The sequence below is a fragment of the Chelonoidis abingdonii genome, chromosome 10 (assembly GCF_003597395.2).
Source record: "Chelonoidis abingdonii isolate Lonesome George chromosome 10, CheloAbing_2.0, whole genome shotgun sequence".
In the NCBI taxonomy this organism is placed as follows: domain Eukaryota; kingdom Metazoa; phylum Chordata; order Testudines; family Testudinidae; genus Chelonoidis; species Chelonoidis abingdonii.
Genome location: NC_133778.1, coordinates 39224973 through 39240328, shown reverse-complemented (window position 1 = coordinate 39240328; position 15356 = coordinate 39224973). Strand labels below are relative to the sequence as shown.

At 41.7% G+C, this 15356-nt stretch overlaps 1 protein-coding gene across 4 annotated transcripts; it reads left to right on the top strand.

The window, feature by feature from the left end:
- The first annotated feature begins 3057 nt into the window (after window positions 1-3057).
- CDCA7 (cell division cycle associated 7) lies at window positions 3058-15112 on the top strand. Of its 4 annotated transcripts, none has more exons than XM_032784574.2 (10): window positions 3058-3433; window positions 7137-7259; window positions 7666-7776; window positions 9187-9435; window positions 9850-9927; window positions 10879-11067; window positions 11579-11719; window positions 11951-12100; window positions 12892-13028; window positions 13399-15112. In XM_032784574.2, the coding sequence occupies exons 1-10, from the start codon at window positions 3368-3370 to the stop codon at window positions 13427-13429; spliced, it is 1275 nt and encodes a 424-aa protein (XP_032640465.1). In that variant the 5' UTR covers window positions 3058-3367; the 3' UTR covers window positions 13430-15112. The 4 variants fall into 4 exon arrangements, with proteins under 4 accessions (XP_032640465.1, XP_032640468.1, XP_032640466.1 ...); XM_032784575.2 differs by lacking the exon at window positions 3058-3433 and adding an exon at window positions 3459-3622; XM_032784576.2 differs by lacking the exon at window positions 3058-3433 and adding an exon at window positions 3629-3733.
- Window positions 15113-15356: the final 244 nt, after the last annotated feature.

The window sequence follows — 15356 nt, the reverse complement described above, 5'->3', positions numbered from 1 at the left end:
TTCTTTTTCTTTAATACAAGCTTTAGAACCTGAATTGAATTTTTCCTTTTTTAAGAATCCAAGGGGAAAATTGGGTTCTGAACTCCACCAGGGGGATTGGAGGGGGGAAAGGAGGGGGAATGGTTAATTTCTCCTTGTTTTAAGATCCAAGGAGTTTGGATCTGTGTGAAGCCTCTCAAGGCAACCCAGGGCGGGGAAAGTCTGGAGGGGGGAAAGGAGGGGGGATGGTTAATTTCTCCTTGTTTTAAGATCCAAGGAGTTTGGATCTGGGTTCCCCAGGGAAGGTTTTGGGGGAACAGAAAGTGTGCCAGGCACTAAATTCTGGGTGCTGGCAGTGTACCAGATCTAAGCTAGTAATTAAGCTTAGACGTGCTCATGCAGGTCCCCACTTTCTGTACTCTAAAGTTCAAAGTGGAGAAAAAAACCTTGACAGGTCCCCATTGCGGTGCTCACGGGCGCCATGGTGTCTAAGTGTACTGGTCAGCGGAATAGATATGGACAACACATCTTGAAGAACAACAGTTACAGAAGGGTAAGTAACTGTTTTTCGTTTGTAACTGTGAAATGTTCGTAACTCTGAACAAAACGTTATGGTTGTTCTTTCAAAAGTTTACAACTGAACATTGACTTTATACAACTTTGAAACTTTACTATGCATAAGAGAAATGCTGCTTAATCATCTTAATTTAAATGAAACAAGCACAGATTCTGTTTCTTAACCTTGTCAAATCTTTTTAAAACTTATCCTATTTTTTTAGTAGTTTACATTTAACACAGTACTGTATTGTATTTGCTTTTTTATTTTTGGCTCTGCCACTGCCTGATTGGGTACTTTCAGTTCCAAATGAAGTGTGTGGTTGACTGGTCGGTTCTTAACTCTTGTGTTCGTAACTCTGAGGTTCTACTATAGTATGTATATTTTAAGTTTTAGATCTTGTTTTGATGATATGCACTGGATCTCAAGAAGGGGAGTCTCATGATAAAAGTTGCATGGGCCTCTGCTTCTCCTCTCCTCTGATATTCCAAATCTCTGCACAAAAAGTGTTTGAAAATGTGACTTTGAAAACAGTTCCATTTTTTTTTTTTTTTTTACAACTTTTAAAAAAATCTCAGAAACACTGAACTTCAAATAGCTTCAAAATTTCCCCACAATCTCTATCCAATCCCCTGATCTGGCATACTAATTTTTAAGCCAATCTGACTTTTAAATTAATTTTAAAGAGAGACAAAACTTGCATGGAAACAGAAGATTAGCTGCAATCTTACCCATAGAACCAGCTAGTCATTATTCCTTAACAGGATTTGGTATGAAGCTAGTAAAATTGCCTTATGCATATTTGTCATTTTTCTAATGGCAACTGATGATCTTCAGGATTCTGGATGTTAGTAAACTCAAGTGTGGTCTGGTCTCTGGAGCACTGTTTTTAGTTCATCTGCTTTTGTGTGCAGTCTGTGAAGCCAGTGGTGCAGGTAAGTATGTAATTAAGGGCTTATTTAAAATGGAGATTCCTTTACTTGACAGACTGCAGCATTCTCAAAAGGAATCATGACCAAAAAGTATAAAAACTGCTTTAGCACTGTTGTATTCTATTGTGTTATGGCCTATTTAAGGTGTTTGGCTTACAGCTCATTCTTGGTTCAATTACACAGTATCAGGTTTGTGCGTGTGCCATACATGTGCAGCAGGGCCCAATTCTGCACTGCTGATGTAAATGGGAATTTCCAGCCTCGAGTAAATATCTAGGAATTTATCGTGGAAATACCAGCTATAACTACAGTTTCTCTGTTGCATGCTGGTTTAGGAGAGGATTGTATTAGGTTGGTGATTGTAAATGAAACATTACAGAAAACCGAAGATATATGACTTTTCCCCTTAGGAATATCTGAATCTTAAGCTATCAGGTATAAAGCTTCTTAAAGTTCCCACTCCTCTCATTACAACTGTCAAACCATGGTAAGTTACAGTAATTTTGCTCTCTTTAGGTGTTATAACTATTTGATTTAATGTGATATTATTACATGTTACATAAAACTAGTAGCAAAGGATCCACTTTCTCTCCAAACTATGTTTTGATTTTATTCTATTTAAAATCCCTATGCACAAATAAAATGCCCTATTTCAATTCCTTCCTGCAAAGAGATACAGATTGCAATTTGCAGTTGAACAGATTTGTGACGTTATTCTCTGGCTATGCTGCAACTGTCTAATTGTACTGTTGATTGAGCTTCAGCTAATGCATTATTCACTGAGATTAAAAAAACCGTTTTTGAAAAAGTATTTCTTGACCCTTCTTCACTGCATTTTCTCAAAGTGCATATTTTTCATTGAAGCTTGTGTGATCCACAGAAAGTGCAGGGTATCTGCTGGAAGGAGACTCCAGATACTGTATAGCACCAACCCTGGGCACAAAGTACAAATCCAACAGGACCCAGAGACCACTGCAAAGCAACCCGTTTTCTCTACATCAAATTGTATGGAAGATTTTCGATTTCCAGAAAGTGTTAGTTAAAATAATTACAATCCTTCCAAAATGTGTTGTAGTTAATGCAAAATATTGAAAATTATTCTGCTTAGTTATTCCTAACCATTGTTTTATGAGTAAAAATTTATTCGTGAGAAAAATACTTTTTAAGTTCACTTCAATCGTCTCCTCGTGATTTTTGTGCTAAAGATGCGTGCAGTAAAGTCTTAACTACTCGCGATGCATGGGGCATAAACTTTCAGGTTCCCTGTGTGCTAAAGAGCCATGGACTGAAGTGGTTTTTCATCATCTCTCTGCTAGCCATGCATGAATTGGCCGGAGCAGGAAATGTGCATATACTGTTGGCTTCGTACCATAACACACTCGTTTGTGGCTCATTAAACGCTCTGCAAGGCAGCAGGATCAGTCCTGCCCCCTGTGCATTGCCCTGACCCCCTCCCAGCACTGGGGACTAACTACCCAGACCCCACGTGCACGAGGGACGAGCCTGCAGACGGCTCTGCCCTCCCCCTCCCCCTATGCAAATACTACCGCTTTGCTACAGGGAACATTTCGCGCCACAGAATTAGGCCCTTACAGTACCACAAACTCCACTGCAGGAAAAAAATACTAGAAGATGCCTTTGCCCCCCTCTTTGCGTTCCCCAGAGCCCTGTACTGCTCTCTGCACAGGGGCAGGCTGTCTATTGCACAGGGGAGCAGTAAGGGGTCCCCTCCTAGAGGGGTGCTGCCTGCACCTTCCAGGACTCAGGCTCCAATGCAGAAAAGGTGCCCCCAGTTCCCGCCCCCTGACAGTCCCGAGCTGGTTTGGCGCGAGATTGCAGCGTCCTCCGGACCTTCCCAGTGCAGCGCACGCTGCCCGGATAGCACCCGGGCTATCCGACTATGAGTAGCCGTTACAAGAACCGCTTGCGCCCTGCAGCTGGTAGCATGGATCCCTTCGGCATGCGAGTGAGTGGCGGATGGAGGCCCAGGGCTGAACGCGCGCTGGAGGAAGGGGTGTGTGTGCAATGAATTGCAGGCTCTGGAGCACTGGGGTTTATGTGTGTGCAATGAATTGCAGGCTCTGGAGTACGGGGTGTGTGTGTGCAGTGAACTGTAGGCACTGAAGGAAGGAGAATGAGCGGGGCAGAGGGTGCGGTGAGTTACACGCTCCGGAGGAAGGGTGCTGAGCGCTCCGGAGGAAGGGGGCAGATGGTGCAGTGAATTGCACGCTCCGGAGGAAGGGGGCTGAGCGGGGCAGAAGGTGAGGTGAGTTGCAAGCGCCGGAGGAAGGGGGCTGAGGGTCCAATGAGTTGCACGCGCCGGAGGAAGGGGGCTGAATGAGGTGTGGGGGGATGCACTTAGTTGCACACGTTGGCGGATGGGAGCTGAGCGGGATGGGCTGGGATGCAGGCGCTCCAGGAGGGAGGCTGAGGGGCGGGAGGTGCAGTGAGTTCCAGACTCTGGAGGAAGGGGGCTGAGCAGGGCGGGGTGCAGGAAGCTGTAGGGGAAAGTGGGGTGGGCTGCGGGCGCCGGCTGGATGTGGCGGCTGACGACTGAGCTTTCGCTGGGGTGGCGGCCCAGCAATTCCCCTCCCCCTCCCCACCACAAATACACGTGGCGCCGTGGAAACACGCCTCAACACCCTGTTTTGTGGGGGGTGGAGGATGCCGCTCACCGGCCCAGCTGTCCCTGCAGGTGGGGGCCGTGGCGGCGGCGCTCCGACAGCGAAGCCTCCGGGGCAGTTTGCGCCATGAGTCCGCCTGGACCCTTCCAAACTCGCGCCGATGGCGGAGAGCCCCGTGGCCCGGCCGCACGAGGGACCCTCTGGGAAAGGTGGAGGTGGCAGGCAGCCCTGCCGCGTGTCCCAGCTGGCACGCTGAGCCTGTGGCCCGAATGTCTGCCCTCGCACCCCGCCCTGTGCTGCCTCCAGGCTCGGCGGCGGCGCCCGCTCCGGCTCGCCTCCCGCCAGGCTCTGCTCTCCGCTTCTGCCCCAGCCGCTCAGCCCTGCTACTCGGCCGGCCCGTGGCGATCTCTGCCCATCAGGGGTTGCTGCCTAGGGTCCCTGAGATTTGCGAAATCCAAACAAGGTCTTTAGACCCTTTCCCCATCAAAACAAGGGTGCAATGATGCAAAGCCATGCAAAGCCGCGGCCTTCCCAGTGTCTGGGGTGGGGGAGAGCTTTCCAGGCTAAAGCCCTGGGGATTGCTCAGTGGAGGAGAGCCTGTTGTCCCCAGTTCCGCACTGTGTTGGGAAGAAATACCTCCAGGTTAAAAACTGTTCTTTATGAAGTCTCTCCATGTCTACTGGATTTGTTTTGCACTGGTGTGGCTTCCCTGGTCTTGCTCTGCATCTTGGTGCAGCCTGTGCCACTTGTGGTTTACAACACTGTAATTAACCACATTGCTGTCAAACAAGCCTTCACTACTCTAAGATGGTTAAAACGGAAAGGATTTACAGTGAAGATGGTCAGGTTCACTTCCCTTTCCCATAGCACTGCAGCCACTACCATGTTGGGGTGACCTGGTTGACACTCAGTAGGGTTCCATCTTGTGATGTAAACAGGACCTAACTGATCTGTCTGCAAAGTGTGCTTCAGGCATCATTTCGGGAGACAGTTGAAACTCAGGTCCCTTCAAACAGAATAGTGTGTTGATTGTTGTGGACTTTTCAGGCTGTCCTATGCTTATCTAGTGCAGTGTCTGCTCTGCACCACAGAGAGTGTAATGTTTTTGTTGGAATGCTGCTTGTCTTTTAAAAAAAAAATATTGCCCTTGGGGTTTTGTAAAAGGTTCACATCTGACTCGATACTGAGCTGATACTTTGCTTTTTCTCTGTAAACCTACCTTTATGGAAAGACAATAGGCTCTCTAAAGGGAGGGGGGTGTTGGTGGGAGTGCAAAGTGTCTAATTGGGGTGGAAGCATACCATGTTGGAGGATGATTAATAGAGTAAAAACAACCAGAAGTACTTGTGGCATCTTAGAGGCTAACACATTTATTAGTCTCTAAGATGCCACAAGTATTCCTCATTGTTTTTGCTGATACATACTAACACTGCTACCACTGTGAAACGTGATTAATAGAGTGTTAAAGGAAGAAGTTTTAGGCTGATTTACACCTAAAATTTGGGTTGACTACCTACGTTCCTCAGGGATGAGAGAGATGTTGTTAAAGTGACCTAAACCCCAGTGTAGATACTGCTAGATTGACAGAAGAATTATTCCACTGACCACTTTTTGATGGGGGGATTAATTACAAAGTGATGGAAAACCCCCTCCCTTGCTGTACCACATGTTTACACTACACTGCTGTAGCTGTTGTGCCATAGCTGTGCTGCTGTAGCGTGGACATAGCCTTACCTCCTCCATTGATAGGATTAAAAAAGTAGTAGCTATGATCCAGATGGAAGCAAATAGCTGTGTCTAAGGGCTGGTCTACACTACGGGGGAAAATTGATCTTAGATACGCAACTTCAGCTACGTGAATAACGTAGCTGAAGTCGAATATCTAAGATCAGATTACTCATCCGTCCTCACTGCACAAGATCGATGTCCGCGGCTCCCCCTGTCGATTCCGCAGCTCCGTTGGGGTTGGTGGAGTTCTGGAATCGATATAAGCGCGCTCAGGGATCAATATATCACGTCTAGATGAGACGCGATATATTGATCCCCGAACAATCGATTGTAACCCGCTGATACAGCGGGTAGTGTAGACGTAGCCTAATTGTGAGGAAAGAGAGAGAGTGATCTACTAGTTGGTGCAGATTTCAAACTCACAACTCGGGGGGTGGTAATAGTTTCTACAGTTCTGTTAGAAATTAGATTACTGTCTCATGGCTTAGGCAAGAGTATGCAATATCTAACATGTGCAGACAGCACATATATTTAAAGCTCTGTGTTGCTACATTTTAAAGAGATTTCTTAAATATTTTGGGCTCAATGAGGTTGGCCTATGAATTTCTAGTAGCCATAAGAGTTCTTTCAGCTTGGCGTGAGCCACATCAATCACTGTTCAGGTGCAGTAACTGTTGTGTGGTGTAGTGTGTGTAAATATTGGTACTGATATGGGTCTCCATTTACAACTCAATCTTGAACCATATTTACTGAGGATATGTGAGGTTCCCAGGAAAAGGATAAATTTAAAGGCCACCAAAAGATAAGACATTACAACCCAGTGATAGTACCTAATGAAATAATAAGCCATTGTCCCTAAAGAAGCAGTTCTGGTGTTCCTTTTCTGGGGTTTTTTATGCTTTAAAGAAATTTAGTTGATTAGTATTTGATTTCAGAAATTAAACTACAAGCTAAAATGATGATTTCTAAGATTCAACATACAGTAAAACTTGAAGGACTTTGAGAAGAAGGGATGTGAATTATTTTGGTGTGATTTTTCACAAAAGCTATTTTGTCAGAAGAAGAAGAAACATTTATAATATCCAAGGATAAATCACTTATGTGAGTGACCAGAAATGCATTAGAACAGAAACTACTTGGTTTTAATTTGAGAGCTCTGCTCTTGTCTCTTTTCAGTGATAATGTTGTACTGAATGGATACAAGTGTACTGCACATCTGAAAATACAACCACATTAGGCTTTATAAACACACTTTTTAAAGCTAGTGTACTGTAGTAAATTTCACATTTTAATAGTATTGTCATCCTCCCCTTGCAGCAAGCAGACCTTTCAGGAAAGAAGAACTTCATAGCATTCCGAAATATGAAATTGATCCCCATGGAAACGTCATCATCTGATGACAGTTGTGACAGTTTTGGTTCTGATAATTTTGCAAACACCGTAAGTACAGTACACGAGTAAACAGAACTGAATGTGCTGTGTTGAAAATGTCCCAAATGCTTCATGTGTGGTTTAAAACTGCTTGCTTTGCTTACATTTCTGTACAGTAGCTATGAATCTACAGTATGCACTATAATTTCATTTCACTTTTTGCTTGTACTTCTAGGTAGTAATTGTTAGAGGCAGATTAGCTATTTATTCTATTCTTTGAAATGTCGCTTAAACTAACATGCCTGACGATTTGCCATAACAGGTCTGCAACTATTTGTAAATCTCTGGACCATTTGGTTTTCTTTGTTACAATAACTATTCTCTTGTAGTGCACTTGTAAATGTGATTTGCTGTCTGCATGGTTCATGAAAAATCGGGTCTTTTTAAAAAAAAAGTGTTTTTATTCTTTTTACAGAAACGAAAGTTTAGGTCAGATATCACAGAAGAACTGGCTAAAATTTTTTGTGAGGACTCGGATGATGATTCGTTCTGTGGTTTTTCAGAAAGTGAGAGTCAGAATGTATTGGTGAGATATGTAAATTAACTCACTAGTTTTAAACTTGAAGTAATTACTAATTACTGAAATGTTACTAATTACTGAAATGTTACAGCCTCTAAGACACTTGCCAGATAACTTCACTTAATTTTCAAATCGTTAGTACAGCTTGAAACATTGTTTATTGGATGTACGCTCTTCATGAGCATCTTGTGTTTTCTTTTAAAACTGTTTGGACAAGATGGCCATCATTTGCAGGAATCTTTGAGCTTGCATGACATGATACAGGTCTTCATGGCACTTGTGCAGCATAACAGGAAACAGTACAGGAAATTCTACACGTCGTAGGCAATGTAGAAATAGCAATAGATAGAAGGGGGGAAATTCTACTACCTTTAATCAACTGCAAAACATTATAGCAGGCGTATTGCTTAAAAATAGCCCAAAGTAAATATTGAGCATTGTAGAGAGCAGTATATTCATAGTGCATGTAACATGGGTTATTAGAGTATAATGTCAGGGGATGTCCAGAGAAAAGAGTAGGTGCTCTTCTTGTGGAAAGAGTACACATCTAAGTTAAATAATAAATAGTAGAAAGAGAACTAACAGTGACAAAACAGGCACAGATATTCAAGAAAAGGGGAGGGACAGGTAATAGCATGAAAATTAGTGAGCAAGAACCACATCTCAAGCTTAATACAAAATTATAGAAAATGAGATTGTCATTTTGAGCTTTGACAAGTAGAAAAAGAAGTACTAATGGTCCACAGCAGGGTGTCTGTTAGACAAGTAGTCCTAGATGGAAGCAACTTTATTTTGGGTAAAGTAAGATAAGACGTGTCACCAAGTGGATAATTAAGCAAACAAACAATAATATAACTGTCTTCATTGGCATCACTAGTAAATTCTCATTGCAGTTGTGAACAGCATCAGAATACTAAGCTGATAAAATGCTTGATTTGGGACCATAATTGTCTCGATGGCTACTTGAGTTGGGGCTGTATTTGTCTCATTGGCTAGTCCTGTGAGTAAGTTACAATTTGCTAGTGATCTTGTTTCTGTAGCCATTGAATTCTTTGTAGTTTACAAACTTAGGCCTGACCCTGCACTGAGAACCATGGTCGGGAATTTGTACACCCATGTGGACTAACTTGCAGGATTGGGACCTTAAAGCATACCAACTCAAAGGACATTTTTCTCAAGAAATATTTTTACTAACTAGACTTACAAGTGAAACTAATCTCTATCTTTCTGTGTATTTGAGCACTCTGTAAAACCACAAAACTTGTCAGGGGGTTTCATGGGTAGTAGTGCCTAAAACTTTAAAAAAAAATACCAACTTGGATTTCAGGTTGGTGTCCTTCTTTTAAATAAACTTGTCAAACTAAACCATACAGCAATGCAATGTCATTCATAAACAACAATATTGTTTTTTGATAGAAATTGGAGCCAGACTCTAAGGCAGATGATTTATGTGCTAAGGAGAAGTTGCAATACAGGAGATGTGAGACACGCTCGATTCCTCTGAAAGTGGCTATGAAGTTTCCAACTCGAAGGTCTAAAAGGGGGAAGAGCGAAATAGCATCACCCCCTGAAATACAACCATCTGCTCTGGATTCTGACTCTGAAGAAAAGGGCCCCAAATTCCTAGAGAAAAGAGCTTTAAATATAAAGGAAAACAAAGCAATGGTACGTATGCAGGAAAGTTCTTCAATTAATTTTTCTCCTTGACTTCTAATCTCAATGCAGTTCTCTTCTCTTATACAAGTTAACATTAATGGGAGTGATGTGAATGCATTAACAGAAATGTAGAGCCCTGATACTGCACGTTCATTGGCACATGAAAAGCCATATGCTGAAATAGGTGATTCAGCAGATATCTCTGTATTCTAAAGCCTTATTCCATGTTTAGGCTGGCAGCCTATTAAGCCTGAGCATCATTTTCAACTCACTTTCAGGCAGCAGGATATAAAAATAAGACATAAAAGTAAAATTCAAAGAATATGACTGTAACTGTACTTCTAGGCAGTTGCCCTAATCTAATAGCCTGTAATAGCAGATAAACGCTTTTTAAAGACGGTATGTTTTTCTTTTTTTCCCTAGCTTGCAAAACTAATGGCTGAATTAAAAAATGTCCCTGGTATTTTCACTGGCAGAAGATCATTGTCAACTACCAGCCCAGTAAGTAGAAATTTCTGTTTGTCTTATACTTCAATCATCTGAGTGTATCTACTTTTGATTTAAAAAAACAAAAACCCTTTCAAATATAAAGCTTAATAGACCAAGTGAATCAAAGTCCAGTTATTCAGAATTTTATTACTTGTTAAAACAATCCTTGTTGTGCAATTCCCTTTTGATTTACCGTTCTATAAAAACTAACAACGTATTGAGTCATAGGCACCTGGAAGTGTCCATATCAAAGGCAAATTAAAGCCATAAAACAAAACAAAACCCCTTTCTAAATATGTACTTACACAAATAATGGAGAAAGGTGGGGGGAAGGGCTTAAGGTTCAAAGATCAGGTCTGAATGTCATCTACAGTTTGAAAGTGCTTGAATCCAGATTCTGATTTGGGCCCGTCTATATGTTTTAGGGCTGCAATGTCAATCTGCTTAAGGAGGCAGCATGTCCCAGTGATTGGGTCACAAGATGGGGAGTCAGGAGTACCTGGATTCACTCCTGGTGTTACCAATGACTTGCTTGTATGACCTTGGGCATGTACTTTTCCCTTGCTGTGCCTCATTTCCCCATCTGTAAAATGGGGATAAAAATAATATGCTTTTCTAAATAAAACATGTTGAAAAGTGCTATTAAAGTGCTATTTATTTGATTGATTATGAAGGTACTTGGAATCCTACTGAAAATACATGATTTTCCATAAAACAGACAAACATGTTTAAGCTCATTGAGAGTCTCCTAAGTTTACACAAGTGAATTGCTGCCTTCTACCTTTATATAGGCACTGACTGTTGCTTGGAGCTTTGTATGTTTCTACAGTTTGTTGACTGGCAAAGATGAATTTACCAGCAATGTAGTAATTGTACTCGGTTTTCCATACTACAAACAACGTTATTTTGTTTTTGTTTGCCTTTAGGGGCAAAGGGCTTTGTTTAACTAATTTTTTCTTCCAGCGACCAAAACGGGCTCCAAGAAGCTCATTTCCCCAAAATGCTTTAAGGAGGAACCCAGACCGAATTTCTCGGCCTCACACAAGATCCAGGTCCCTGATTGATGGGCCACCTACTCCTTTACAAGAGGAGGAAGAAGATGACAGGTACAGCTTAGTGAGGAGAAGAAAGCTATCTGATGAATACTCAGAGGTATGTTTAATGTGTTGGCCTTTTCCCCAATTAATGTTCTACTGTAAATTTTAAAAATATAAATCAGTATTGGTTATTCAAATAAGTTCAGCTTAAGCCTGGTTGTTGGTCTCTTTGTCAGTTAGCTCTGCATGAGCTTCTGTCTGGTGTTCCAATCCACACTGGGGTAATGGGAGGTATGGGTGTGTTGCACAATTACCTTTTTGTTTTATTTTGATTATCAGGATGGAGGAATGGTCACTTTGTCCACTGTAGTAGGAGCTAAAAAAGATCAAATAGCATTTGATTTTTGTTCTGTTACATTTCTAGCACTAAAGCTGGAGACCTGGGTTGAGTTTTTCAAAGCATCCCATTAACTCAATACTCGTCTGCTGACTCTAGTGGAAGATACACGTCTAAATCTCTTAGACTGCTTTGAAATTCTCTGCCCTTGTTTGTGTGGGGTTTCTGCTGGCAGTAATGTTATGACCACAGAATAAAACGTAGATTTTGAATCTTCCATATCCTCCAGCGAGAGATTCGAACTCCCAGGAGAAGTCGCCCTGGTGCTATGGCTCTTCCTCACATAGTGCGGCCAGTGGAAGAAATAACAGAAGAAGAGTTGGATAATATTTGTGAAACTGCCCGAGATAAAGTATATAACCAGGTGATGGTAAGTGTATTGCAAATCAGAGAAATGCAGATTGTGTATGTCAGGCTCGCTTTCTCTTCGTTTACACCCTCTTTTGGGTTGTCCTTAAGAATATCAAGTCTTGGAAGAAGTACTAATGCAAAGACCCAAACCATGTTGCGAGGGATGGGTTGGTTGTTAAATGTGCTGTCTTGTTAACTAAACTACCTCTTTTGGCTTTCTTGTCCCCTGAACACCTGTTTGTTGTTGTAGGGATCCACTTGTCATCAGTGTCGCCAAAAAACTATAGACACAAAAACAAACTGTCGTAACCCAGACTGTGTAGGTGTGCGAGGTCAGTTCTGTGGACCTTGTCTTCGCAATCGATACGGGGAAGACGTCAGGACTGCATTGCTGGATCCAGTAAGATAATTTAATGTGGGCATTTATCAAGGGTTTATCAAGGTTAATATAGCGGGAGTCCTGTTCATGGAACGATGAATCATAGTTAATGCTGAAGATAGGATGTTGGTGGGCGAGCTATGTTTTCATGCCTTTTAATACTGCCTTTTAATGCTGTATTGAGAGTTGGGAGAGTCAGGGTCCAGTTTCTTTGCTTCAGAGAACATTTATACACAGCGGCACAGCCCCAACAGATTGCGAAAGACTTGTCCCTGAGCAGGGGTTTTGCAAATGCCCATGCCATTAAAGTTCCCCTTGCCACTCCTACCTCATGGTACCACACAGTTCCTGTAGCTACTATGGTAATAACTATCAATTATGGAAGCAGTGCAGCCACTAAAGCATATTCTTGAACTTCAAGCTATTGAATTCTCAAACCAAAGAGGTTTCACTTTTGTCTGGCTTTCGTGCCCGTGTTGTAGGGAAAAGAATGCTGCCTCTCATCCTACAGAAAGCTACAATGCAGGAGTTCAGCCAGCTGCCTTGGACAGAGAAAATTGTCACTACGTTGGATCTGGAAGGGAGAGGGGGAAAAATTGGGCTGCTCCTTATGGCTCCATTGAAAGTACAGAAGATGCCTAGCACATTGGAAAACTTACTCTTTACTCACAAACACTAGCATTTGTTGGCATCTCTTGACAGCATTTATGCTAGCATAGAATTGTTTTGAGCCAGTGCCAGAGAGGAAAAGGGGTGGGGTGAGGAATCTCTGAGATTTCAGTTTCTTTAAAAGATGTCTTATTTTTCCTTAGAACTGGCGCTGCCCACCTTGTCGTGGAATCTGCAACTGTAGCTTCTGCAGACAGCGGGATGGTCGGTGTGCTACTGGTGTGCTGGTTTATTTGGCCAAGTATCATGGCTATAACAATGTTCATGCTTACTTAAACAGGTAATTGCTATTTTTTTGCATGGTCCAGTTTTGTGGGTTAGGCGAGGGTCTGAAAGTCAGGAATGGAGAAGTCCTGGCTTCGCGACTGAATTGCTTGGAAGTCGTAGGTAAATCTCTTTATCCTCAGACCTGTCATCTGTGAAATTGATATGATCTCAGAAGGATCTCATGGGAATTAATTGTTACTACTTACTAATGTGTAAAGTGGGATACAGTGTAAACACTAAGTACTTATTCTGGCAGTGAAGTTTAGATATTACTTATTCCCACAGCTTCCAAACTGTATCTAAACTGAATGGAAATCAAATTCTTTAATGGATCAATCTGCGTTTCTTGAAACTAAAACTGGTTTCCTCTTTGTATTTTGCAGTCTGAAACGTGAACTTGAAATGGAAGATTGAGGTTGTGATGAGTTGTCAGGGGCACCTTTCTGTAGTCATGAGCTCTTTCATCCATGTCAGACCTCATGTGCTGTTAATTGTTCAAACAGCTGAGTTTTAATCCCAGGGTGATCAGCATTTTCTTTTTTTCAGGTAAAAAGGGACAAAGATTTTCCAGGATGGTCAATAGGTTTTCCACAAATCATGTCGAGTCCTTTAAATATTGTTGGATAGGCTCTTTCTTTCCCCTTCCTGTTCTTACGCAGCCTGGCTGGCATCCACTTTTTTCCTCCCCTTCCTCCCTGAAATGGGAAGTGAGACTTGACTTGGCTTTAAACTGTTAGTGTCTGACGCCGATGATAATGTGGGTTGCCAGCAGTGATGGAAAATGACTGCACCTTGTTAATATTAGTGTTTCCACTATTGCTGCCAGTAGCGATGCTGCATCAGTGCAAAGTGAATAGTGAGACAGTACTGCTGTGTAAGTACAAGACCTCAATTTGGCTTACAGGCAGGTCAGTTTGAGAAGCTTATTTAATCAGTCACAAATGAGATTGCAAGATCAAATGTAATAAATCATGTACTGCTTTTAGAACTTTATGGACAAATGGTCTCTAGCCGTTTGGAACTGGTGCCTGAATTTTCATTTATTTTTTAGGAGCCAGTGGTTTCAAAGCCCATAGTTAGGTGGGACCCTGTCTTGTACAAATCACATCTAGCTATGTAGTGCTGTTCAGATTCGGATAACAAAGTCTTTTAAAAAGAAATTAAATATCCTGACTGATGGGGTATTAAATGAGACTTACAACCCTTTTCCCTAACGGCTAAAGAGTAATAGTCTAGTAGTGCAGATGTAATGGTTGAATATATTTTGGTAACATTCACACATGCTGTTGCCTGCTTCTGAAAACAGTCTAGCTGTATTCCCACTTAAAGAGGCCTCAGCCTAGCTGTAGAAAGTTATTTTGCGTGACATAATTAATGAACTAAGTACAGCTAAATGCAAGGACTTAATGTTGAAAAGATCTAGTATGCTGCATGGATGAGACCACTGTATACTCAAAGCAATGGAAAGAGCACTACATCAGCTGAACCTGTACAGTTAATGAAGATTTATAATATTACATTTTATCCCAAGTTGGATTTGTTGAGCCATAGCACTAGATATGGTCTTGGATCTTTCCACTAGTAGGATATTTTATGCAACAACTTCTTTCTCTAGCGGTTTTTGCCCCTTACCACAGTTCAGCACCTCATACTGCAGCCAGGAACTATAGTAAGCTAGAGTGAGAGTCTTCAAAGGCAATTAGGCATCCAACAACTCCCACTGTCATTGTGTATCTCTGAAAATCTTCATCCTCCAAATGTTTTCTTTTAATTATGTCAAAGTTTGAACTTATGTATAGTCTATGGTGGATAACACTCTCATCCTAAATAGAGTGAATATTTGCTTCTTGGACAAAAATCTAAGGTTGATCTTTTGCATTTCATTGCATTTGGAAATATATGTGTTGTGATAATTCAAATCACCTTCTAATTGCTGTACCTGCCTTTGGGTTGCTCAGCTGTGTAAGTATTTCTGAAAGGTTGGTCTTTAATTCCCACCTTAAACATGTCATGAGAATAAATGCTATAACTGGGTCATCTGATCTATGAAGTGCTTCTATACAAAATTTTATTTTGATAATAAAAGCTTTGCCAAGACTTTCTGTCTCTTTTTTGTTAACATTCAGTCTTACTTAGGTTGTCTTGTGCGCGCTTTCTTTTTGTTGTTGTTTTTGCTGATTGGGTTAATGTTTATGCTAAAGTTTACTGCAGAATTAAAGAAAAATATCAACTAAATACATGGCCCAGGTACTCATGCTCAAAGCAGAACTGCTTCCAGTTTCTATAAGATACCATCTGTAGCTATTGGTGTGAGAGGCATTTAATTAGAGAAATCTTCCTA